The following is a 26,745-nucleotide window of genomic DNA, read 5'->3' as shown; positions in this document are numbered from 1 at the left end:
ATCAATATCGGGCGCTGCTGTATAGATATATCGCCAAGAGTTGAATTATTTTGTTACGGCACTACAGTTTTGCTGCTTGTTTGAAGGAAGGAAACTCATTTATGCGACACATTTGACATTTCACTGTTTTTATGAATAAAATGTTTGTGTTTCATATTAACTTTGCACAAAAAGTGGTTTCACAAAGACTTTAAGTGTCACAGCCATGATTTACTCATATTTTTTTAAATTGAAATGTAACAAATCGATTTGAAATATATATCACATCGAATCGAAAGTGTACTGCATCGAGATATGTATTGTATCAGCAACTTCTCGATGATACCCAGCCCTGGCTGTGATACTAAAAGTCTTCGTTAAACCACTTCTTGTGCAAAGTTCATATGAAACACAAATCATCAGAATAGTGAAAATGTCAAATGTGTTACATAAACAAGTTTTCTTCCCTCAAACAAGCAACAAAACTGTAGCGCTGTAACAAAATAATTTAACAACTCTTGGTGACATATCGATACAGCAGCCCACAATACCATAAATGAGTTTCTTTCCTCTGAACAACAACTCTGAACAACAAAACTATAGCTCTGTGAAAAAATAATTTAGTAAAATATACACAAAATACTCTTGCCGATATATATCAATACAGCAGCCCACGATATCAGTACTGTATCATAAACTATACTATATATCGATATTTTGATATTTTTGCACACCCCTAAATGGGCTTTTTTGGGTATTAAAGTCTTAACCTTAACCAAAGTTACTGTTCCTATCCCTAATGATTTCAACCATGGCTAATATAGTAAACTGGCCACATATTTAAACTTATTAAAGCTATTAGGCTTAGTTAAGCTTCAAACACTTTTAAAATAGCCTGCTTTCAAGTGCTCATTCACTAATATGACACTACACCCAGCACATAAGCACATCAATGACGAACAGTGTGCAGAAATAATGTTATGTGCAGCGTATGACACCAGCTTTTCTTTTGACAAGCCTGTTCTGTGAAACTGGACAGATAAACCGCTATATTCACATGACTGGAAAATAATCAGATAACAATTAGAATAATCAGATAATCCAATAATTAAATCAGACTTTAGGTGTGTGTTTACATGTTCAGGAAAAATCAGATAATCAAAAACATGTGTCAGTGAATCAATGGATTTTTGGAGGCAACTGTTTGGAAGACAAAGTACAACATTATTTAAAAAGATGGTCTTCTATCTTTTTTTGTTCTATTTGGTTCATGATAACAAATCTACAGCCAATGATATTACTATGACTATTTTTTATTGATAACCTTCGAACAGTTGCCACAGTGGAGTCTTATAAGTCTCATCTTAAAACCAACTTTTATTTTCTGGCTTTTAACACTGCGTGAGTTGGGTGGTCCTCTTTGTCTTTTATTTATTTTATTTACAGTATTTATTTTACTTATTTATTGCTATTTAATGATTTTTTACATTTTTTGCTTTTATTTTGATTGTTTTAGGACTGGTGTGACCAAATTTTAGCAATTTACCTTTTTGTTGTTTTAATTTTATCATCGCTGTGCAGCACTTTGGAAACTGCTTTGTTTGTAAAATGTGCTATAGAAATAAAGTGGATTTGGATAAAACTGTGCCATAATTACCAAAATTACCCTGTAACTGCAGCTGGATCACCCTCAAAGTTCACAAAATGACTGCAAATTTCGTAAACAATTTTCTAGAGGAGTACCTCAAGACCCCCACAATCCCTCAGACACAATAGAGCAGATAAAACTTGGCCACCCCAAAATGTACACGTGGTCCTTTTTCAAAATCCCGGAGGTGCCACTGTATGTATTTGCCATATTAATTTCACCTTCTTTTTGCGTTGTTTCTCTGCACAGTTATGAACAATCAGGGAGAAATCCGATTACTCACATAAGGTGTAACTGTTTACATTGCATTTCAATAATCTGATAACTCCAGAAATCAAATCATGATTTCACCTGATATTTGGTGAGCAAGTAAACATATCCAGTGTGAATTTGACATTTACAGCCCTGACTTGTGTGATTGGAATGAGCCTGGCTTGGTACTGGTTTATAATGACCGATAACACAAAGAGTTTAAAGGTGGAGGTGTTTACAAAGCAGTAAACTCCTCCTCTGGGCTTGGGAAGGATGTCTTTACAATCTCCAACAGAAAGCTTAAGGCAAATACAAGAGAAAGAACTGTTTGTGATGGTGGAAGTGCGGTGTTGTTTGAGCTTTTTGTGCGTCTTCAGAAGAACCAGTTCTACTCAACAAATGTGTTATCAACTTACAACTTACTCATACACTTCCTGACTAGTCCTGGCTACTTCGACAGCTGCAGTTGCCCTGGGGCAGACTGACAAGAGATGTGGCCGTGAGTTTGTGCCTATGAACCCTCCCACAAACACCAGTCATATTCACAATTTGGTGAAACGTCTTGCCCAAGTACACAGCGACATTGCTCTAATTTTGAAGCAGCAATAAACCAAATTGTGGGCAAATGGTCCAACTACTGAGCCACTACTGAACTGTAACTATGTTTTTATTTGCAAATAGAGAGAGAGAGAGGTGTTGGATGAAAAAGACCAGCCAGGCAAAAAACAAATTCACTTTCTACAAGCCATTCAATAACCAACACAATAACATTTAAACACCATTTTCTGATCCACTACTATGTTATACTGTTTCCTCAAACATATCTGGAGTTGTGTTTTGTTTCATTATTTTCTCAAACAGAAAACACTGAAGTGCTTCATTGTGTTTTTAAACTCCATAAACCTTCAGTAGAATGATTTGGATCATTTCAGTCCTGGAATTGCCAGTCTCTACTGAACTAAACTTAGAAGGAACAAAAGTGGAACAGAGCATTTTGAGCTTTAAAGAAGCAGACAGACTAATAATAAAGAGTTACTGAAACATGTGTGAATGAAACAAAACAAAACACAACTCCAGGTATGTTTTTTGATGAGAGAACAACATTATAACATGGCTTAAAGCTCACAAGAGTCAACTTTGTGTAACACAGGACTAGGGCTGCTCGAATTATGGAAAAAATAATGATCACGATTATTCAAACAATATTTTTTTTTGTTACACGATGCATTTATTCAGCATTTCTCTCTCTAAAAATACTTAGTTATTGATAATTTACGCAAAACGTTCAAACTAAAAATAAATATAGGCTACAAATATTTACCTTAGAGCAGTTTTGTGATGAATAAAATATACTTTGAACATGAAATAAGGCCTTGAAAATATAAATGTATCCAAAATAGCTGTATATCCAGCTGTTCTACAATCTCTATATTTAAAAAACTAAATAAATACAGTTATTTATATAAAAGAAATCTCAGCATAAACTTTGTTAAGCTTTAAATAATTTCAACTTGATTATATGAGTTTGGAAATCGTTTGACACACAAAAAAATTGCGATAAAAATTCAATTAATTGCACAGCCTTACAGAGGACCTTTCATGTCAGGACACATTATTAGCCAGGACTCATATTACAATACAAGAATCATATTTCAGAACATTTCAGAGCTAAACTACAGTGTTAGACAGTATTTATGAGAATAAGAGGTTATTTAGTTGTTCATGGAAGAAATTACGTCACTTCAAAAAATGTCAGCCTTGAGATTTGCTAATCGCGTCCATGCAAATAGCTTTTTCGACTCAGTAACGCTCAAACTCGCAACCCTACCGTTTACAATCTCCGTACTTGTAGGCCTAGCTCCCCTCCTCACGGTGACCTTTACCGTGCCCTTGCTCGCCGCCCGCTCTCCCTCACCCCTCACCTCACCTTGCACCTCCTCTATCCCCGCCGTATCCGTGGTGACGACCGGAGTTTCGCCGGGATCGAACGCGTCCTCCATCTCCGCCGGAACTTTCCCCTCGGATCTGAGCGCTTGAGGACGGGTTAGTGCTCTGCCCACAACATGGCTCTGTGCTTGGTCTGGGCGCTGGGTGAGCCTTTGTCTGCTCCTGATATGGCTGTGGGTATTTATAGGACAGTGCACCAGCTGACCCTGACGCCGGCTCAAAAGACATCCGCGGACAAAGACGCTACGCTCCAAGGACATTAGCCCGGGACACGACTTCTAGATGTTGTGGAGACTCTAGTGTGTGCCCTAGTTTGGATTAGGGTGGAATTTGAAAGGAAGAATGATCAAGCTTATGAAAACGCCAATGAAAACTCAAGAAAATATTCAGTGTAGTCGTAGCTTTTGTCTTGTCTTGTCTTACATAATGGAAGTAATGATTTTGTTGGGATCAAAACACCCAGACTTCATGATTTGAGGTATTTGTTATTGAAGAGTTTGCATTTTACTTACTAGGAAGATTCTGAATTTAAAAGCAGATCCATTACACAAAATCGACTTCTCAACGCTTTTAACCATGTTGTAGTTGTTCCCACTTCTCTTTTACCCTCTCAAAGTTGTATTTGGAATAATTTGAGCATTTTTGAGCGATCTTTAATCACTCGCTTCACTCACTTCAAGACGCTATTTTGCTGATCAAAACATGTACACCATTAACAGCTTTTATTACTATTTTTAAAGTGCAAAAGTAACGGTCAACAGATCATAAATAATTAAGTAACAACAAATTGTTTGAGGCGAGCTAAAGTGCACTTCCAGCTTAATCAACACAAATCAATAAACCTAAATTAAAACACAGCCCTACAGCATCTTACACTCTAATCGACAGAATTTACAGGCTTATAATAATAGAAATACTACTAATAAAAGAACAATAAATAACAAATGGAGTAAGTAAATATCAGCATATCCTGAGACCGCTGCAGGTACAGTCAGTTTGTTTATTTACCCGTCTTCTCTGTCGTTCGGCCTGAAGCCAAAATGCTGCCAAACTGTAGAAGTTCTAGTATTTTTGTATGAGCATCACGTGACAACAGAACGAAACTAATCGAACATCATCTCCCCACGCAATTTAAAGAAACGTTTTAGACACTATTAGTTTTAAATTGTGAAAGCATTAAATTGAAAATACAACCACATTTTCATTTGTGCTGAGCAAACAAATTTAGGCATCAATAAAATATAATATTATATCAGGTCCTTACGCACTGCAGATTTTTTTAATGACAGTAATGAAACCGATACCGCTGCTACTTTTTGATACCTCGGGATACTTTAATACCATATTACCGCCCAACCCTAGTCATTTTGGCACAAGTTAAAAAAAAGAAATCCATTGGACTCTAGCAGAGTCTTTGTTGTGAATGTGATGATGTTTTACAATCTGAATGGTCACTACCTAAACCTCAGCACCTACAGTCAATCATGAGTCAATGCTAGTGCAGCCTCTGCAGATCAGTGAGGGAATTCTGGAGGTTCTGAGCTTTCACAAGAGGCAAGGTTTGTCCATCTACTGAGAAATGAGACAATCCTGGATGTGTCCTCTATCTGCAGGTTAAGGCTCCGGCAACACAGGTTCAGGGCCTGTTTGCACGAGAACGCTTGTGGGTAAAAACGACAAAGTATTTTATCGGAAGTGCCTTTTCGTTTAGACGATGATGGCATTTTTGGGGCTTCAAAACGCAAAAATCTGAAACCACCCTCCAGAGTGGAAAAGTTGAATACACTCCGCCGAAGTGTTTCCGTCTACACTGCCCAAGACACAAAACTCCGGTCAGATCTGCTCATGTCGCATACACGTTTATGTCACATACATCATCACCTAGACACCTGGCATGCATACACAATCGAATTCCACACACTTTTGCATCACCGTATGCACGCAGATTTCCTCCCGAAAACTCTCGTCTAAACGCGGAATAAAAAGTGAAGATGTGACGCCACTTTTGCGTCTTCTGTTCAGAACGTCATCATATAAACATAGCCTCAGTTGTGATTATATTGTCCTTTTCAAAACAGTAAGAGCAAACAGTTCCATGAATCATAAGCCTATCAAAACCATATCATCTCTGTTCTTCAAACGTATTATGCAAATGTTTAGCAATCTAGTAAGATAAAAGTCCTATACTGTCTATATTATCTATGCATTTTACATAATGATTCAAAATGCTCCCTAAAGTACTAGCTTATATAACTTCTTCCTCAGCGAATGTTGTGTCAGATCTGCCCTGAAGCTCTTGTATGTTCATTTGTATCCGTCTTCAACAAGAGACGCATTTTTCACATAGTGCTCCTCCTGTCAAACTCTTCGCTCCGTCACATTTCACACGAATATCACGAATACAGACTCGTTTATTCTCAAAAGTCAAAACAACAATTTCAAGCTTTGTCATATTGTAACCTATCTGTTACACTTAAGACTAGAAACGACAAGCGAATTATAAATTACTGGTTTGACAGACGGTCTTTAATTGTTGATTGTGTAGAGAGTTTGAAGTTATTATTGTACCAGCGAAACAGGAAATTCAAGTTCACGCCTTATGCCATCACAGCTCCTCCTTAAAATTATTAAACTAGGCTACACAGGTCAATGAACACAGATGATTTGATAATTATTCAAGTTTGATCATGAATGAATTTGTTGGGTAATAGTAGATGTAGCAATAACCAAAATATTGTGAGATTGTATCGTTGAAAGTCTCTCGTGGGCCATCGCAATATATCGAATCGTATCTCTTTGCTTAAATTCATTGTTTTGGTGCAGCAATAGCCAAAATAAACACAAGGAACTACATAGACCATGATCCTTTGCGGTTTCAGACTTCAGAGTACATGAAGAAATAACTGGACTTTTGTATTATAACAGTACTAAAGGCTTATAGGAGTCATTTAAAAAGGAAAATCTCCACATAATATTGGAATAAATATTGTATCGTGAGTCACAAATCGTGAAAATATCGTACAAAGAGATTTGGATACTGTTACATCCATATTGAGGTAATATACGTTGGTGTTTTGTTGTTTTCTAGTGATTTAACACTAAACATAATTTTTTTTAAGTTGACTTCAAATGAATTAAACAATTTTTCCAATTAAATTTTTCCAATTTCAGGTTAATTCAATGTATACACTGTAAGTAGACAGACCGAAAATCCACACATTTTTTGCTTCTGACTAATACAAAATATTGAAATAACAATACTTACATAATACATTTATTTAAAGTCAATATTGGTTTCCTCTTTTCTTAGTTTATGACAGTTGAAGCCTTGTTGATTTGACTATATCGACTATAAAAATATCCAAATATCGATATATCGTATAGTTTAATGTGATGATACAGTATCGATATATCGCCAAGAGTATTTTTTGGTATATTTTATGAAATTATTTTGTTACAGCGCTACAGTTTTGTTGCTTGTTCAGGGGAAAGAAACTCGTTTATGCGAAACATTTGACATTGTTTTGATGAGTAAAATGGGCGTGTTTCATACAAACTTTGCACAATAAATGGTTTAGCAAAGACTTTTAGTATCACAGCCATGATTTAGCCTTTATTTTTTATTGAACTGTATTGAATCGATTTGAAATATATCGTATTGAAAGTGCACTGTATCGAGATAGGCAACTTTTTACTGAAACCACGCCTTAGTCAATATTTAAAACTTTAGATTAATTTGTAATTAATGGTACAGCTAAATTAGCCCAAAATTGATCACATTTTGTAATTTTTTTTGCACAATCTACAATTTGACATGGTGGCGTTTCTAATTCTTAGGTTTGAAGGTCCTATAGTACGCAAAATTGAATCTTATGGAGCTTTTATCCATGTTATAATGTTGTTACCTCCTCATAAACAGACCTGGGGTTGTGTTTTGAGAAGAACTCGTTATAAATCTGCAGGGTTTGTGCGTTAAACATGCATGAATGAAACAAAACAACTCTTGGTATGTTTGTGATGAGGAACCAAGTGTAACGGGCCCTTCAAACTTTCTATGATCCGGTATGCAGTTTAGAAAGTAATTCATGTTATGCAACTCCAAGCGAAGTAAGTATGCCAGATATGACTGTACATGATATTCTAATTATTTGCGAACTGTAAAGTATTCGTTCGCGCGTCGGAAAAACAGGTGAGCACACGATGACAACACGAGATGACAAACATTCCAGTGACCGGTGAACTTTCTGAACTTTTCAAATCTGTTCAAGCTGAGACAGAACGCACAAACGCTGCTCATACAGGCTAAACAAATGTTAAAGGACACGCAAATCTAAACAGTACTGCCCTTTGCTCTATAGGCTACATGTTGTAACGCAAGGTTTACCATCAACTTACCATCAACTATACTGACAGTTCAGAAATAGTGTAGGGATGTAACAATAACCGAAACATCGTGATATCGTATTGTCAAAAGTCTCACAATAATATAGTGGACTGTCACAATATATCGAATCACAAGTTTCTTTGCTTAAATGCATGGTTTTATAGTAGCAACAGCTTATGAACATCGGGAACTACATATCCCATGATTCATTTCAGTGCAGACAATAGGGCTGTGGAAAAATATCAAAGTATGGATATATTGTATTGTTTAATGTGATGATAAAATCGATATCATGGGCTGCTGTATCGATATATCGCCAAGAGTATTTTTTTGGTATATTTTATTAAACTATTTTGTGTAGGGTTTTTGTTGCTTTTTCAGTAAAAGGAAATTCGTTTATGCAACATATTTGACATATTCACTGTTTTGATGATTAAAATATGTGTGTTTCATATGAATTTTGCACAAAAAATTGTTTAACAAAGACGTTTAGTATCACAGCCATGATTTAGCCTTTATTTTTTATTGAACCATATCGAATCAATTTGAAATATATTGTATCGTTCCAAAAGTGCGCTGTATCGAGATATGTATCGTATCGTGGCCTATGTATCGAGGTATGTATCGTATCGGCAACGTCTTAATGATATCCAGCCCTCGCAGTCAACATGAAGAAATATGGTTTTTACTTGAATTCTTGGGATTATGATGGAAATAATTCACACCAAAATCTTGTCAAGGTATTTTAAAAGCAAAAAAGTGTCCCATCTTTAATTATATATCACAATAAATATCGTACCGTGAGATGCATATCATGATAATATCGTGCTGTGAAATTTGGATAATGTTACATCTCTAGAATATGACAATAAAAGTTGTACCAAATGACTGGTCAAAGCATTTTATAATGTCAGTCTTATTATTATGTATAATATCGTAATATTGTGAGCTTTCCCACAATATCGCAATAAATATCATACCGTGAGCTTCATACCTTGACAATATCGTATCGTGAGACTTGGATATCGTTACACTCCTAATGCCAAGTATCTGTAAATTCTGGTGTTGCCAAAAACCCTGATAGTCCTACTCGATACTCATTTAAACAAGTACCAATACTGGAAAAAAATATGTTTCCAGCGTAGTTTAAGAAAGGTCTTGATCTTTACGAGACTGTAAGACTACATGGAAAGCATTTTATTGTCTGAAAAATGTGAAAAGTTATTGTGACAGCACTTGCAAAACTTGACGCCACAAGTACGGATGCAATGATCTGATATTAGTATCGAATATCGGTGCCAATACTGAAAAAAATGGCTTTTAAATCCAGCAGATATCCTGGTTGGACATATAAATTGATGTACCAGAAAAGACCAGAAAATTTATGTTTGAATTTTTATACAAAGTTGTTCCTCAGTTATTTGAGAGATAAGCTACATTTGGATCAGTTTTGCTCTCCACCCTCTTCCAAGTAGCTCGCCAAGAGATTTCGGAATTATACATATTGTGCTGAATAAGTAACATTTTGATTAAAAGCCTGTTCCCATTGAACATGTATCATTTTGATGCCTGCACTGTAAAAATCCAATACTAACTAAATTAAAATGACTTAAATTGAGAACATTTTGCTTTATTTGAGGAGATTCAACTTGACAAGTAAAATTACCTACCAATGGAATAAGTGTTTTATTCTCAGTTCAAGCAAAATTAGATGTTGTTTCTTATTTTAAGTGCAAAAAGTCTTGTTCCATTGGTAGATCATTTTACTTGTCAAGTGAAATTTACTCAAATCATGATAGAACTTTCTTAACTCTAGTCATCTTAACTTGGATAGATTTAGTTTTTTGTGCATAATAATAAATGGATAATGGTTTATGTTTTCTATTCATCTAACTACGCCACGTGGCTTTTATTATAGTCATTTATTGTGACTGTTAAAGCAAGTAGCTCTCTGGCATTTTCATTTTGTAAAATATCGAAAATAGGAATCAAAACTGACAAAGCTGGATCTATAGTCAAGTCACTCAAATTCTGAATATTAAAGAGCTGTATTTAGGACTTTTCTTCATCCCAATTCTAGGCAAATACATGGATAGTTTAAAGAACAAAATGGTCTGGGTTCCAAAAAGAAAGCTGGAATTAAGTTGCAAACATAGGTGCTAAAGTTTGGTCTTCAAAATGTGTAGTTTTCATATAGAAATTGACAAATTGACTGTGTTTTGTAATGATAAAAACATATTTATGTCACGGTATAAGTCAGTTCTACCATGTTAAATACAATCACAAATATGAAGTTTTAAAAGTACATGTTGTTACTTTGAGGTAGACCTGCCTCCACCCCACGAGCCCCCTTTGGTGAACACATGTAAACGTACTTCCATCTAATGCGTACAAAATTATAGCCGCGCCTTCAAAATAAAAGACTCTCAAATCTAAATTATACGTTGGAAAAGCAGCGACTGAGCTTTTCACCGCTTTGTAATGAAAGTCAACGGGAGCTCGGCTTGCCTCTATACTTCCTGTGCACCACGCCTCCCTCAACATGACACGTGTAGCCTGCAAGAGAGGGCAGACTTCTACTACTACTGCAAAAAGTACTTCAAATACATGCTCAAAAGTCATACTATGAAAGATATGATTTCTGGTATATGGTTTAGAGTCAGGATTCATTTGAAAGTGCAAATTTGAACACATCTTGGAGTAATATTTGAAAGTTCCATGTATTTCAGAATTTGTAGAGGTCTGAACTACAGTAAGGTTAATAGATTTTATCAAATATCTCATGGAAAATGCAAATTGTGACTATTCAAATTGCAATTCTAACTCTTTAGGTCTACTAGTAATAACAGTATTTGAAACTGGAATGTACAAAGAAACTAACTAGAACGAAATAGAGTAAAAATCTTCCATCTCACTGAGGTTTGCAAAGTTTTTCTGAAAATTCCAGCACAAATTCAAGTAAAATTTTAATGAAAACAAACCTTTAATCACCTTTTTGCAAAAATCTTCCATCTTTGATATCAAATTTTAGGTCAAATTTTGTTAAACTCATAGCCATGTTTTGTTGCACTGCAAAAATCTTCCATCTAACTGAAATTTGCAAATTTTTTCGCAAGCTTTTTCAGAAAACTCCGACACCAAATTTTAGTCAAATTTAGTGAAACTTATAGCCACGTTTTGGTGCACCGCAAAAATCTTCAATCTGACTGAAATTTGCAACGTTTTCTAAAATTTCCAACAAAAATTCAAGTGAAACTTTAGTGAAAAACTTATAGCCACGTTTTTGTTCACTGCAGAAATCTTCCATTCGACTGAAATTTGCAACGTTTGCCGAAAATTCCCACAAACTTCAAGTCAAATTTTTGCAAAAACTTGTAGCCACATTTTGGTTCACTGCAAATATCTTCCATCTGATTGAAATTTGCAAAGTTTTCGCAAGTTTTTACAAAAACTCTTACATCAAAGTTTAGTGAAACTTGTAGCCACGTGCAAAAATCTTCAATCTGACTGAAATTTGCAACAATTTCCGAAAACTTCAAGTCAAATTTTTGCAAAAAACTTTTCGCCACGTTTTGGTTCACTGCAAAAATCTTCCATCTGACTGAAATTGGCAACGTTTTCCCAAATTTACCATCAACAAATTCAAGTCAATTTCCAACTGAAAACCTTTTATCTTATCTTTGGGTTCTCCTTATTGCACACGCCGAGTTATAGCTGCCCTAAACTAAAAAGCTAGCCTCTCCCGTTAGGTGTCACCCGTGCCATGCCATACCGCTCTTCCCGTTGGCCGTGTCCATAGTGATGATGCTGTGATTTCGTTTGGGACTTCTCTCGGCGAGCAGGACAAAAGAAGACTCCTGGTATACTCGCTCGGTACACGCTGTTCACTCCTCTGTCTTATGTAACCAACTGGTGCACGCTGGGTTTAAAGAGAGGAGGAGGGAGAGGAGGAAAAAAAAAAGAAAAAGTGTGGCTTTGGGGGTTTTCTGAGCGAGAGAGAGAATGAGAGAGACGGTTAGAAGGGGGAGGGGTAGAGGAGAGAGAGGAGAGGCTGGATTACATTGGATGAGGCGGCAGAGGAGGAGAGAGGGAAAGAGGGAAAGTGAAGAGGGGGAGGGCTACTTAAAAATTATATAGGAAGAGGCGGCAGAAGAAAGAAAAACAAAGCGATATATGAAAAATGGAACAGTATTTTTGGTGTCAGTATTCAGTGTGTACTTTTTTTTTTGCACTAGTGTGAAGTTTTTGGTGATTTTTTTTGGCTATATTGTAAGATTTAAGCCATAAAAGGATAAATTAATAACTTCTATGACTTATTAGAGATGCAAAGAACTACAAAACTGGTCAATTCTGAGTTTCATTTAATGAATACTGTAGATTTAGAATAGTTTCTGTGGTTGAGTTTTATCAGAAAAGAGAGGAGGAGAAAAGAGTGCGGGGAGAGGGAGAGATGGAAAAAGAGAGGAGGAGAGAGAGGCTGTATTTATACTAAGAGCACAAAGACACTTATCTGGTCAGTTTATCTTACATCTGATCTTTTGTAATCTACACTGGCTGTTATGGATATTAATATGAACAAACTGCACTGGATTACGTGGACTTTGCATGTACGGTATGTTATCTGATTGCCCCTAAGAAGCTGCAAGAATATATGAAAACTTGTATTTCTTTCAAACGTCTTTCAAATTCAGCGGCTTGAGGAGGATCAAAGTTATTTTTCACTTTCCTTTTCACAGATTTCAACATTGTAATGACTCACTAACTACAATGAGTTTATCAGCACTTTTCAGGAGGTCCTGGCTCCAATGTGAACAAAAAATAAAATACAAAGAGGCTAAAGTCATAAACAACCCGTGGATGTGTAACCTGTCCATTTTACAAAGAACTGGACTGTATTTTGGGAGACAAGCCCAGCGTTTAGGCGACTTCCGTAAACATCGAGCACGCTCCCTGTGTGTGACGTCGTTGTGTCCTCTAATGCACATGCGGGACACTTTGGGGGCGTATAAAGTTCACACTGGAGATCACATACAAGTCACATTTAACTGGAAATGTGAACGACCTCGCATTGTTTACATCTATAATTACTTCAGCTATACATCACAAGTATTTTTTTTCTGAAATTTTTTATCGTGACAGGCTAGAAAGGAGAGGAGAGAAATGAGAGGAAAGAAGGGAGAGATGGAAAAAGAGAGGAGGAGAGGAGAGAGGGAGAGGCTTTATTTACACTAGGAGCACAAAGACACTTATCTGATTAGTTTATCTTGCGCTGTTTGACTTACATCTGATCTTTTGTAATCTTTTTCAAACACACAGCTGTTATGGATATTAATATGAACAAACTCCACCAGATTAGTGTGATTAGTGTTGTAGTCAAGAGCGCACTAATCGAGACTAAGACCTGTCCGAGACCACAGGGTACAGGGACAGAGACAAGACCAAGGCCTCTCAGGGTCGAGACCAACTCGAGACCATCTTTGTCATTTTCTACATTTATTTGTATTTTAAAGTTATTTTGGAACATATATATCAATGTTTTTATGAATCTATCTCCATTTTATCTTTTGTCGAGTGTCAGACCTCAAGACCGAGACAAGACCGAGTCCAAGAGCCTTCAAGACCAAGATAAGAACGAGTCTAAGCGCCTTCAAAATCTAGATAAGGCCGAGTCCAAGAGCCTTTAAGACTGAGTCCAGGCGCCTTCGAGGCCAAGACAAGTCCAAACGTGATCGACTCTGAGATGAGACCAACACCACAAAAAAATGTCATTTGATTGGCCCTAAAAAGCTGCAAGAATACGAAAGGAAAACAAGATTTTCAATATCCACAAATCAGTTTGTTTTGTTTTAATTATAATAAAACATTCCTGCCTGTAAGATATTAAAAGTTTTGTAAAGAACACTACTTTTTTGAACACTTTGAGGTTTTCCAAAGTTATTCCTTGCTTTCTTAACACATTCTGAGCATCCTATCTATCCACCATGATGAGTTGATAAGCACGTTTCACAGCTTTCACAGTCCAGAGCAGAGTTTTAACATCACAGTGGAGCTAATAACAACTATCATGCTAACAGCCCACCACTGTTACTTCCTGGATGACAGAAAATGTAGTTGTAGGTAGCCCAAAACAACAAAACAAGCAGTGTCAAACTGCTGTATGTTGTCTGCATATGATTATAAAGCGTTTTGTTTTCTGATAACCAGGAAGTGCACAGTTAGCGTGCTAGTGGTCGTTGGGATTATCAAATGTAAGCTTTGGTCTCTGGGAGTTGTGAAAAGCGCTTATAAACTCATTGTGATGGAAAACTAGAAAGCTTGGAATGCATAAGGTAAATGAGGAATAAACTGTTTATAATTAACTAATTCTGTTTTTTTTTTTTTTTTTTTTTCACATTTTAAGAGAGTAAAAATCAGCTAAACCTTTATCTCATGTCTCTCCTGTCCCTCCAGTCACATTCCTCTGTGGCACATCTGAACTTTGACCCCTTCCACGCAGCAGCGACCCCCTGACCCTGGGGCAGGTATGAGGTTGGACCAGAAGAGATGAAGGAGCAACGCAAACCACATGTTAACCAGAGCTCTTTATCTCAAACCACGCTTCAGTCTAAGGTTTCTGGGAAAGTCATCTGCCTTTCCAAATATATAACAACTGGCAAACATTATTAAAAGGCTGGACTTGAGTTTTACTGTCGTGAAACGTGACAATTTGCAGTGGTCCAAAGTAGAGCTGCTTAATTGTGGAAAAAATCATTATCACGATTATTTTGGTCGATTATTTTTTGGTCACACGATGCATTTATTTAGCATTTCTCTCAAAAAAAACACCTTGTTGTTGATAATTTATGCAAAACTTTCAAACTGAAAATAAATATAGGCTACAAATATGAACCTTAGAGCAGTTTTGCAATGTATAAAACTTAAAATGAATAAAATATACTTTGAACATGAAATAAGACAAAGAAAAACATAAATGTATTAAAAATAAACTATACATCCAGCTGTTCTACAATCTCTATATTTAAAAATAAATTAAACATACTTATTTATATCAAAAATATCAAAAAATTAAACTTTGTTAAACTTTATCGTTTCAACTCAGTTATATGAGTTTGGAAATCGTTTGACACACAAATCGAAATCATGATCAAAATTCAATTAATTGCACAGCCTTAGTCCAAAGTTATGACCACTTAGCCAATGATGTTTATGTCAAGAACAGGATTTGAAGCTCCAACCTTCGGATCAGTGGACAAACGCTCTTACCAACTGAGCTGCTGTCACTCCACTAGTTTCATTTAGACACCAAGAACTGCTTTAATGAGACTATATATCTTTACTTTCTTACATGAAACGAAATCAGATACAGCCACTTTAAGTTTTGGAAATCTGAAATAACTTATGACAAGCTCGAAACAATACAAGGAATTACGCAACTCAGCTCCAAAGTTGCTCCTATAACTGCCAGCCTCAGTGAGCTTCATTTGACTGGAGCACTCCCTTAGTCCACTTCTTTATACAGTCTATGGTTAGTGCTGGTGCCCTCTGGTGGCAACTGTTGGAAGTGACCCAAGATTAAAAGAGCAGAGCAGCATTTTGGCAACATGACCATTCAGTGAAGAAAAAATAAATAAATAAATAATAATAATAATAATAATAATAATAATAATTCATCTATAATTTTCTCACTTCATTACATAAAATTGAAACTTTAGGATGCACTACATAACATTCTGGGGGTCTGTCACCTACTTGTTATGTCTATGGAGATGTCACTGCTCTACCTGAAATGTTCCACAGTATGACATTAAACAGCTCTACCTTACATTTATTCAATTACAGGTGGTTTTATAGCTCAAAAATACCTAGAAAAACAAACATTCTGACACAGACTTGACCTGTAACTTGCCCTGGTTTGGTCTCCACGAACACAGAAAGGTTTAATGCCATACTGTGAAACATTCCGACAAACCAATTACATCTCCAAAAAGCATTTGACGGACCCTCCATCAGAAAGGTTACACAGTGCACCTTTAACCATCTGTCCAATTATTTTTCCAAAGTCTGAACTGACTGAGGATTGGCTTTATACTTTAATTAAAAATCGATAAGTTTCATAAAAGTTTTAAAAGTTGTGGGTGGAGTCAGACACGTAAACAACAGCTCAGTCTCCACCTGAATCCTCGTGTAAACACCTGGGATAATGCTGGATATGTTAACGGTTATTCAGGTCTTGCAAACAGAACACTGCACTTCACACCACCCGGGCAGATTCCACACGAGCATTTATCAGCAGACGCAGTTTGGGAATTAAACTTGACGGTTATGAACAGCCAGCCTTCTGTTCGTGTTTACACTGGGTCAATGACGCTGACGGAATCTGAACATCACAATTAACAGCCTGCAAAAACTCCATATTATAATTCTCCTGCAAAAACTAAACATCCAGTCTTATTCTGTGTAAAAAACGGATAAGCTTAGACTTTTACAAACATGTTCTTGGATTAGTTCAGCAGAATAAGATGTGATATTTTGTTACTTAAATAATTCAGGTCTATTGGATGTTTGCTAATTGTAAATGCTCTCTTTTTATTTTTTTTTATGGCAATAAATCAATCAGCGCTATCAAAAAGTAAAACATTTAAAACACATGTAGTTAGAGCTCTTCGATAATAAGTGCAACAGGTCAAAGCCACAGCAGCCTTCATGCAGGTCACATGTGCTCTGCCACAACACGCCCCAGTTTGGAAAACAAATAGAAGCTCTGCGCACACACACACAAACACACACATACACACAGAAACACACACACATGCACACTGACCATGGGAGAGGAGCCAGGGGGTGGTCAGGGCCACACCCAGAACCTGGAGAGGGCAGTCCACAGATCATAAACATGAATAAAACATGTCATTAAAGGTTTAAAGGTCCCTGTCTCCGTGGGGTTGTTATGCTTTGCCTGGAATGTGACAGAGTATGGCACTGAACATCTATTTTTGCAATAAACTGAATAAATGCAAGATCGATTCAATTACATGTTTATGAAGTACCAGAAAAACATGCATTCTTAATGTGAATGAGCTCGCCTCTCCACAGATCTGACTGTACTGAAGCGTCCTAAGTGAGCGTGACGTCACATATTGAGTAGAGGTGTGCAAAAATATCGAAATATTGATATACGGTATCGTTTAATGTGATGATACAGTATCAATATTGTGGGCTGCTGTATCGATATATCACCAAGAGTATTTTTTGTTATATTTTACTAAATGATTTTGTTTCAGCACTACAGTTGTGTTACTTGTTTAGTGGAAGGAAACATGTTTATGCAGCACATTTGACATTTTCACTGCTTTGATTATTAGGATTATTAAGGACTATTATTATTAGAGCCATGATTTTGCCTTTATTTTTTCTTGAATCGTATCGAATCAATTTGAAATATATTGTATCGAATCAAAAGCTCTGTATCAAGATATGTATCTTATCAGCAACTTCTTATTGATACCCAGCCTTATTGAACACATCTATTTTTTGCAGTAAAAAACTCCTGGAATTGAATAAATGCATAATCGATTCAATTACATGTTTATGAAGTGCCAGAAAAACATGCATTAATGTGAATGAGCTCGCCTCTCCACAGATCTGTCTCAAACTCTATTGGAGAATCCTCAGTAAGTGTGACGTCAAGAATCGGCTGGAAAATGCCCCCGGCTGAACATAAACAAGTAAACAAGGCCTGACATTTGCTCTCACTACACTCACATTTAATTTTATTGATTTTCTAACTCAGTACATCACATGCTAAAGTCCGGCGAGAACATTTCCCCCTCACCTGGGCACAGCAGTTACCCGTGTGCCGCCCAAAGAGAAGGAGGCGCGCAGAGGGAGGAGGGGAACGTTCCCGCAGAGAGAATGGGACGCTCGAGCTGGTATTCGGGATGTTCCATATTCAACCATTAAGCTCCAGGCAAATGAAGCTGGCTCACAGTTGCAGCAGGAGCCAACTTCCATATTTGGAATTCTGAGCATGTGTAGCCAAAATCTTGAATTACAAAAATAGTGAAATAAAAATTGACGTTTGATGGAGCCAAATCGCCCCCTCACTCACTTCCTGTTTGGGACACTAGCAGTTCGTTATGTCCATTTACATATACAGAGTATGATCCACAAAAAAGTCCACAGGGAATATAGTGATTGGGAAAACAAGTTTAACACAAGTTCAATACTGTGGCAAAACAATAACATCTCTAAGGAAACAAGCAGCGGACCTCTGAAAAAGTTACACAAATCAACTTTAAAGGCCAAGTTATAATGAAAAACAGACATGTCTCTACATCTCCAAAGCTCAAAAAGCTCTGTTCCACCTTGTGATGTCATGAAGTCGTAGTTTTCAGCTCGTTTTACCTTTAGTTCAGTAGAGATCGCCAATTCCAAGTCTGATTCTAGTGACGGTGTATGGAGTTTAGAAACAGTGGAGCACTTCCTGTATTACCATGTTATATCATAAGGTGGAACAGAGTGTGCTCAGTTTGTAAGAAGAACTCTAAAGCCTAAATCTGCAGCGTCTGTGTGTTAAACGTGTGAATGAAACAAAACGCAACTCCAGGTCTGTTTGTGATGAGGAAACATTATAACATAGATCAGAAAATAGCGTAATATGTAAGGCTGAGTATCATTAAGAAGCTGCTGATACAATATATACCTCGATACACTTTCGATTTGATAAGATATATTTCAAATCAATTTGATACGGTTCAATAAAAATAAAGGCTAAATCATGTCTGTGATACTAAAAGTCTTTGTTTAAACCACTTCTTGTACAAAGTGAATATGAAACACAAACATTTTAATCATCAAAACAGTGAAAATGTCAAATCTGTCGCATAAATGAGTTTCCTTCCACTAAACAAACAACAAAACTGTAGCACTGTAACAAAATAATTTAGTAAAATATATCAAAAAATACTCTTGGAGATATATCAATACAGCAGCCCATGATATCGATACTGTATCAGCACAATCAGCAAAGAGCTCTAAAGCCATGACGTCAAACTCAAGCATCTGTCTGGGTCACTTTTGTGGTACAGCACAACAGTAAACAAAGCGGTCGAAATGGATGGAGACAAAGACATACATTCTGTGTTGGCAACGATTCCCGAGATCGAGGATTTAAACCCGGAATAAAGAGAATGTTTGGTGAATTTTATCAAGGGGGAAGACATTATTCCCCTTCTTCCTACGGGATTTGGCGCATTACATACGTCACGACCAAATAGTAGCGATTGATTAAATAAAAAAGGTTGAGTGACGTGAAACCAGCCGATGAATCAGGCTAGTAATATGTGACCTTTGAATGTGAAATGAAATGGGACTAACAAGAAAAGTCATCATGAACCTTCTCAGTATTTCAGTTATGCATTTGTTCATAATAACGTAACTGCTTTCTAAACAGTGACTAGTGACTTAATAACTGTGTGTAGTGACTTAATAACTATGAAGAGTCAATGAAACGTGCCGGACGGGCCGGTCTGCCACACCTGCATCAGTCACTCTCGGCTACGGTTACAGAAACACCTCGCTTTTAATTGTATCAAAATGACCACGCAACATTCTTTTACATGTCAAAACCAGTGACTTGACGGCTTTTCAACGCTTCCTCAAAGGTCCACGGAGATGCTATTGCTTTGCCTGGAATGTCCCATAGTGTGGCATTAAACGAATCCCGGCTCGAAACATCCCCCTGGCTTGAAAGTCCCAGCTCGAAACATCCCATTCTGTCGGCGGGGATGTTCTTGCCACCCTTTAGTTGGTCACTTCACGCACTGCGATTTATTGAATTAAAAAATCTGCTTCTATATCAAAATAAAATGAAATGTGAATGTACCAGACCAAATATCGGGCATTGTTTATGTCATTTTACCGATATTCACGAAGCGGCACACATTTTTTTCAATACGTAATATCAATATAAGTTTAGAAGTTTACTGTGAAATCGTGTTTTTAAATAATTTTTTCTTGTTTCCCATGTCCTACAGCATCTTTAACTGTTAATTTAGGAAGAAAAGCTACAGAATTTGTTCAAAAAAATCGCTTTTAGGAAGGTCTTAACTATGTATTTAATTGAAATACGTGAGATAAAATCCTGAAATAAATGCGGCACAGTTGAGACCACATCATTTTTGCATGTTTTTCGTATGTATGAACAAATGTGTTGAGATATATTGTGTACAATATATATGACAATTTTTTTTGTTTTTTTATATGTATATAGATTAACTAACTTAGTTTCATAAAGGGTACAAATAAGGGGAACTCTCCAGCTGGTTCCCCATTAGACACCACTAGCATTTATTCATGACGGGTGTTTCTATCACTCAAAAATACAATCATTTTCTCTGTGAATAGTGTTGCCTTTCCACAGATCTGACGTGTAATGTAATGTAATGCCTATAGTTGTCTCCTTCGTGATAGGTAGTTTTAATCTCTAGACAAAGCAATAACATCTCCATGAAGACAAGCAGATAGTAGACCCTTCAGTAGAAAAGTTACGCAGTGCTTTAACAAACAGTTGGAAACGGGTCAGATAAAAAAATAAAAAAAAATGATTATTTTTCTTTCTAGTTTTTCAAGGAGTAGGATAAAAGTGAGCAGGCGACATGACTGTGGTGAATGTTTTTGCACTAAAAACATTTGGCATTGTAATAATAACAGCTCATTTTAAAATTATAATTGTTGTAGTTTTAATTAGATCAACACACTCCCACTCGCAGTTTGATCCATTTCAGCGCCTTGGTCATTTCTCTCTGTGATTTGTTTGCAGATTAAATGAGTTTGCACACTGGCTTTTGTCACATAAATACATTTTAAAGAGCCAGACTTTTGAATAGCTCAGATTTGGATCCCGTAAAAGAACCGAAAGTCCAATCATGAGCTAAAACTTTCCGATATTGTCTGAAGTAAAGTATAATTTTAGCTCCTGTGTTGAATGTTAAATGAGATTGCACAAAGGCCTTTCTCACATATAAAAGAGCACGACTTTTGAACAGCTCTCGAAAAGATTCTGATCCCGTAAAAGAGCCAAAAGTCTGACCACGAGCTAAAACGTTCCGTATTGTCCGAAGAAAAGTATAATTCTCGTTCCTGTGTCGAAACGAGAGAAGGTTAAAGTGGCACGTCCATGAGAAAGGCTCCTATCTGACAGATATGGAGCGGTGAACTCTGCCCCGTGGAGACGTGATGAGTCAGCCGCCGTGGACCTCATGTACAGTCTGTCACCATAGTTACTACAGTCAGACAGTCCGCGAGTACTCATACTTCGCAGTGACACCACGCTGGGGGGTTCTACATGTATCTCTGACGGCGGGATGTTCAGTGGTTACCATGGCGGCGCAATGCAGCTGTCAGAAAAGTTTTAAGATTCAAGACTTGACTTAAGTATCCTCAATGTCATGTATAAATGTAAAGTGCAGAGTGTTACCTGTAAATATTCAGAGACTATTTGAGAAAAGAACAAGCCACTACAATTTAAAAGGAACCTACATGTTTAAAAAACCCTGATTCAGAACCGAAGTTATGTATCGAAGCATCGCTGTGAAAGGAGGTAAGATATAAAAGAATCAAGTACAATGACGGCATTTTAAAAAACACATAAAATTTAATGTAATGTGTATGAATGAAAAAGTAAACTAAGTTGCTGTGCATAATAGTGAAGATTTATGTTTGTAACTGATTAATAATTGTGCCTGAACTGAAATGTACTGATCTGTTTTAAAGTAACTATCGAGTGTTGATGTATTGTCTGGAAAAGAGAAAAGGGAGCAGATAAAGTAAGATTACTCTTCATTCTGCTCATTTTCATTCATTTCTTGTATGTTTGTGACACTGTTGATGTCTTTTTATACTGTATGAATGAAATAAATAAACAAATAAATAGGAAGAAATACAAACGGATTGAAAGAAGAGTGTTCATAATCCTGTTTTTTGTTTGTTTGTTTTTTTTTTGAGAGAGAGAGAGACTAACTTAAAAACTGTTGTCTAATTCTTGCTTATTTGTGAATGATACACATCTCAAGCAAACCCAAAATATCCACAAATTCAAGATGTTATATAAACATACGGTTTGGTCACAGTATATAGAGTGTGGGTCTTAATATTAGAACAATACTTCCTTCTGTAGTGCTGGTGGTTTACGCTTGTGTTTATTACTTGTATCTGTTGTCTGTTACCATTGTTGGTGTGCTTATGTTATACTAAGGCTGTGCAATTAATTGAATTTTGATCGCAATTTCAATTTGTGTGTCAAACGATCCTCAAACTCATATAATCGAGTTGTAACGATAAAGCTTTGCAAAGTTTATTTTGGGATATTTTTTATATAAATAATACAGAGATTGTAGAACAGCTGGATATATAGTTTATTTTGGATACATTTATGTTTTTCTATGCCTTATTTCATGTTATATAACTATATTTTATTAATTTTATGTTATATACATCGCAAAATTGCTCTAAGGTACATATTTGTAGCCTATATTTATTTTCAATTTAAATGTTTTATGTAAATTATCAATTACAAAGTGTTTTTAGAGGGAAATGCTGACTAAATGCATCGTGTAACTAAAAAATATCTGGCTATTGATGAAAATAATCATGATTTTATTCCATAATTGAGCAGTCCTATGTTATACAACCAAGCTATAACAGTGACTCATTATCCGCACTTGCAAATAGTTCATATAGTTTAATGCAAAATGTCTGAAAAATGCAAAAGAAGGCTCATTGTCATAGATTAGAAGAGTGGGGGTGGGATTAAATAAATTTTCTTCTTCCCACTCCTTTATTTCTATTATAATTTCACTAATGTTATATGTTCCGTTGTATAAGAATGTAAATCTCTGACTTGCCCAAAATAAATACATAAACAAAACGAAATGTTTTTTTTGAGAGGGACTTGTTTAACAGCACAAATCAGCTCGCCTGTCGTAGTTCCAGCTAAACCAGCTCTTTCTGGTCAGATTGTGTTAAAAATAAAACACAGATTAAAGTCTAACAAACCTCAAATACAGAAGTGCTTTGGGGAATCAACACAATACAGAATACACAATACAGAGGGCATAAACTGTACAGTGTGTCACCATGGGCACCTGCAATCAGTGCATGAACTGTTACAATAACTGGTTTTGGTCATTGAAACTATGCATAAGCTAAATAAAACTTTTCAGTGCATTTGTAATTGAAAAACAAACTGTCATTATGATGCTAAACATGTTTATTATGCACAAACCTCTCACTTGTGTTGCCTTCTCTGCTTTTGTGCTGATTCTTGTGTTGTTTCAGTGTTAATCAGAATGAAAATGCATAAGAATTTGAGTCTGAGTCTGATAAAAATTGTGATTCGGCTCCAAAACATCACCACATCACTTGTCTTGATTCTTTTATAACAGTTTTTACTAGACAATGTGTGATAAAAAGAATATTTATCTAGACAAGAATGCATTAAAATCATGTGCAGGCGCTTTAACTATCATGTAAGTGTACTGTTTACTCCTGGCACAGTTGGCTTTTCTGTCCGAACCAGCTGAATGACTTTGACTCACTGGGAGTATCAACACGTTCTCATAGCTCTGTAATACTCCACATTCCAGCCGGAGCTTTTAAACGCCTCATTCCCCAAAGCCGTGCCCTGTTTTGGTGGCACCACAGCGGGCACTGACAGCGGCCTGCTCGGTGCTCGCTGGCAGCTTTGTTTGTGCGCGGAGGATCCATTGTTGTGACTAGCCCAGACTCCATGCGTGCATAGGCAATGTGGTGGGCGGGGCCTGCGCGCACACTCCAAACTGTACATTTTGTTCCCAGAAGCCGTTTAAGCGCCATAATAACCTTTGATCCCATGCAATACGTGAGCATATATGACCATTAGAGGATGCAATATGTATAAACCAGCATGCATCTCTGAAAATGATTAAAAATTATATAATTATTACGCAATTTGTGCAGCGCAACTTGGGACATTTTATGCAAATCGTGTTTGCAGGCGCACGGTTTTCAGACAAAGGTTTTCTCTTTTTTTTTCGTATGGCAACAATACAGCCACGTGTCATTATATATTTCCACTTAGGGTGCGTTCATATTTGCATAAAATCAGCATCAAACCCTAGAACTACTAAACCAGGACTAAACCAGAACCAAACCAAGACTTCAAGGACCAAATCATTAGAAGTGTGAACTGTCCCCCTGAACTATTTCTGAACCCGTATTTACAGCAATTTTAACTTTAACAGGATAGTTTTACCTGGGGGTACAATGCTCCCACCACTACAAACCCAAGGGGGGAAAGCCACGTCTGTCCCTCTGACCCCACCCACGACACGGACCCTCTTAGTGACACGTGAGCATTTGGAAAAGCTACGCTCGGGGGGCAGAGCAGCGGTCACTGGGGTTCACAATGGCTACGGAGATGCTGCAAGCTTTGACGGGGGGGGGGAAACACAGACGTAACCACGCACAAACGCGACCCGGTGACACTTTTTAATCCCTAGTGTTCGCTGGTGTCGACAAAAAGCAAATATATTGATTGGGAAAGCGGAGAGACTAGCCAAGAGCGGTGTTTTTGGAGTGCGTAAAGCAAAAATTGGGATTCCGCCGAGGTGACGCACGCCGCTGCCAGTCGCTGCTCTACGTTGCCATAGATATCTTACGAGCTGGTGCCTGCTCTGCTTTGCACCTTGAATCCATATTACCCGAGGCTAGCTGTTTGTTAGCTGCGCCGCTGTCTGGAGATGTGTTAAAACTGGGAACTAGACGCAAGTGCAGAATCTGCTGCGTTTGTTTTTACGCACGGACGCTTAGCCATTAGTTTAAGCCCGGATGCACAGTTTCAAAAAGGGAAAGGCTCCGGGGCTGGCAGCTTGGCACCAGATTAACACTAAACAGCCTATAATAAAGCTGAACGCTCTACGCATCGCTTGGAACGATGACAGAGGGCAAACTCGCAAGCTACGCACCTTTGGCTTTCGCTGTCTTCGCGTTCTTCTTGGCCGCCATGTTGCGTCTCTGGAGCTGTAGTTTGAAGATGGACAAAAACACGCTCTCTTTGCAGCAGAATTGTAAGAAAGAAATCAAAATTCAACCTCCTGGGTCATAAAAACTCAGGTCCGTGCGAGGAGCCCCGTCCACTTTCTCCCTGGCACCCGCGTAAACCAATCGGCGGCGCTTTGGGGATGCAGGCGGGACGTGGGGGGGTTCGGGCCAATGCGGTGCGAAGAGGCGTAGGGCTTATTCATCTGTGTGGATAAGAGCGGATATGCCACGCCCCCCACAGGCTAACAGACCACGCCCCCTCAGCTCCTCTGGAACGTGGCACCGTGGAGACCCTCCCCCCTCTGCTGTGCGCGTTCACTCTGTTATCGCCACACTTTTTATAACTTTAAAACAATATATATGCAGTCTTGTTACGTAAATTCAGAAAGAAAGACTACGTATCAAATTACAATAGGCCTATATGTAGTAACAGTTGTGGTAGTAGTAGTAGTAGTAATAGTAGTAGTAGTAAAGTAATAAAAAATAGATTTCTTAAAATTAGTTTTTCTGCTTGTAAAATCCTTGTAATGGGCTTTTTTATGAGGATCAAATGATAATAGGTCTATAGTAGCAGCAGTAGTAGTAGTAGTAGCAGCAGCAGCAGCAGTAGTAGTAGTAGCAGAAGTAGTAGTACAGTAATTTAAAAATGAAAATGAATAGTTTTTTGCTTGTAAAATCCTTGTAATATGCTAGTTTTATGGAAATCAAATTATAATAGGCCTGTCTATAGTAGTAGTAGTAGTAGTAGTAGTAGTAGTAGTAGCAGTACTAGTAGTACTAGTAGTAGTAGTAATAGTAGTAGCAGCAGTTTGTTGTTTGCTTGTAAAATCCTTGTAATATTCTAGTTTTTATGAAAAACTAATTATAATAGGCCTATCTATAGTAGTAGTAGTAGTAGTAGTAGTAGTAGTAGTAGTAGTAGCAGTAGCAGCAGCAGCAGCAGCAGTAGTAGTAGTAGTAGTAGTAGTAGTAGCAGTAGCAGCAGCAGCAGCAGCAGTAGTAGTAGTAGTAGTAGTAGTAGTAGCTTGTAGCTACATTAATAGTACATAATTAGATTTCTAAAATTTGCTTGTAAAATTCTTGTAATTGGTTAATTTTTATTAGAATCAAATTATAATAGGCTTATCTATAGTAGTAGTAGCAGTTGTAGTACTGTAGTAGTAGAAATACAACATAATGTTTGCTTGTAAAATACTTGTAATAAGGTAATGGCAGAAAGCAGAAGAAAGTCACTAGCCCAATTAGAAATACATGTTACTGTCCTTCTTCCAGGCCAGATAAGAGTCAGGTTTGTGGAGATGCAAGCCCACACAATAATGACACGTTTTTCAGCGCAGTAAAAACATCATACTTTTATTTTAGCCTATTTATTGTCAGAAAAGTTGCATACTAGGGCTACATACTACTACATACTAAGAGAAGAATCTGAAAAGACCAGTATAAACATGTACTTAAA

At 37.1% G+C, this 26,745-nt stretch overlaps 1 protein-coding gene across 4 annotated transcripts in view; it reads right to left on the bottom strand.

Annotated features, from left to right (window-relative positions):
* Nucleotides 1–25,385, bottom strand: part of asph (aspartate beta-hydroxylase) — a 65,621-nt gene extending 40,236 nt beyond the window's left edge. For 2 of the 4 annotated variants that reach the window (XM_055151915.1, XM_055151916.1), the window contains exon 1: nt 3,807–3,964. In XM_055151915.1, coding sequence (XP_055007890.1) covers nt 3,807–3,879 — 73 coding nt within the window. In that variant the 5' untranslated portion in view covers nt 3,880–3,964. Of the gene's footprint in view, nt 1–3,806; nt 3,965–11,982; nt 12,113–25,213 lie in introns of those variants that run through there. The other 2 variants (XM_020919883.2, XM_055151917.1) reach the window with 2 other exon arrangements.
* Between the last annotated feature and the right edge of the window lie 1,360 nt (nt 25,386–26,745).

Source organism: Boleophthalmus pectinirostris, unplaced genomic scaffold (genome assembly GCF_026225935.1).
Source record: "Boleophthalmus pectinirostris isolate CB_2022bp ecotype Guang Dong unplaced genomic scaffold, ASM2622593v1 HiC_scaffold_16, whole genome shotgun sequence".
In the NCBI taxonomy this organism is placed as follows: domain Eukaryota; kingdom Metazoa; phylum Chordata; class Actinopteri; order Gobiiformes; family Gobiidae; genus Boleophthalmus; species Boleophthalmus pectinirostris.
Note: the sequence above shows the minus strand (reverse complement) of the source record. Positions and strands in the feature narration are given on the sequence as shown.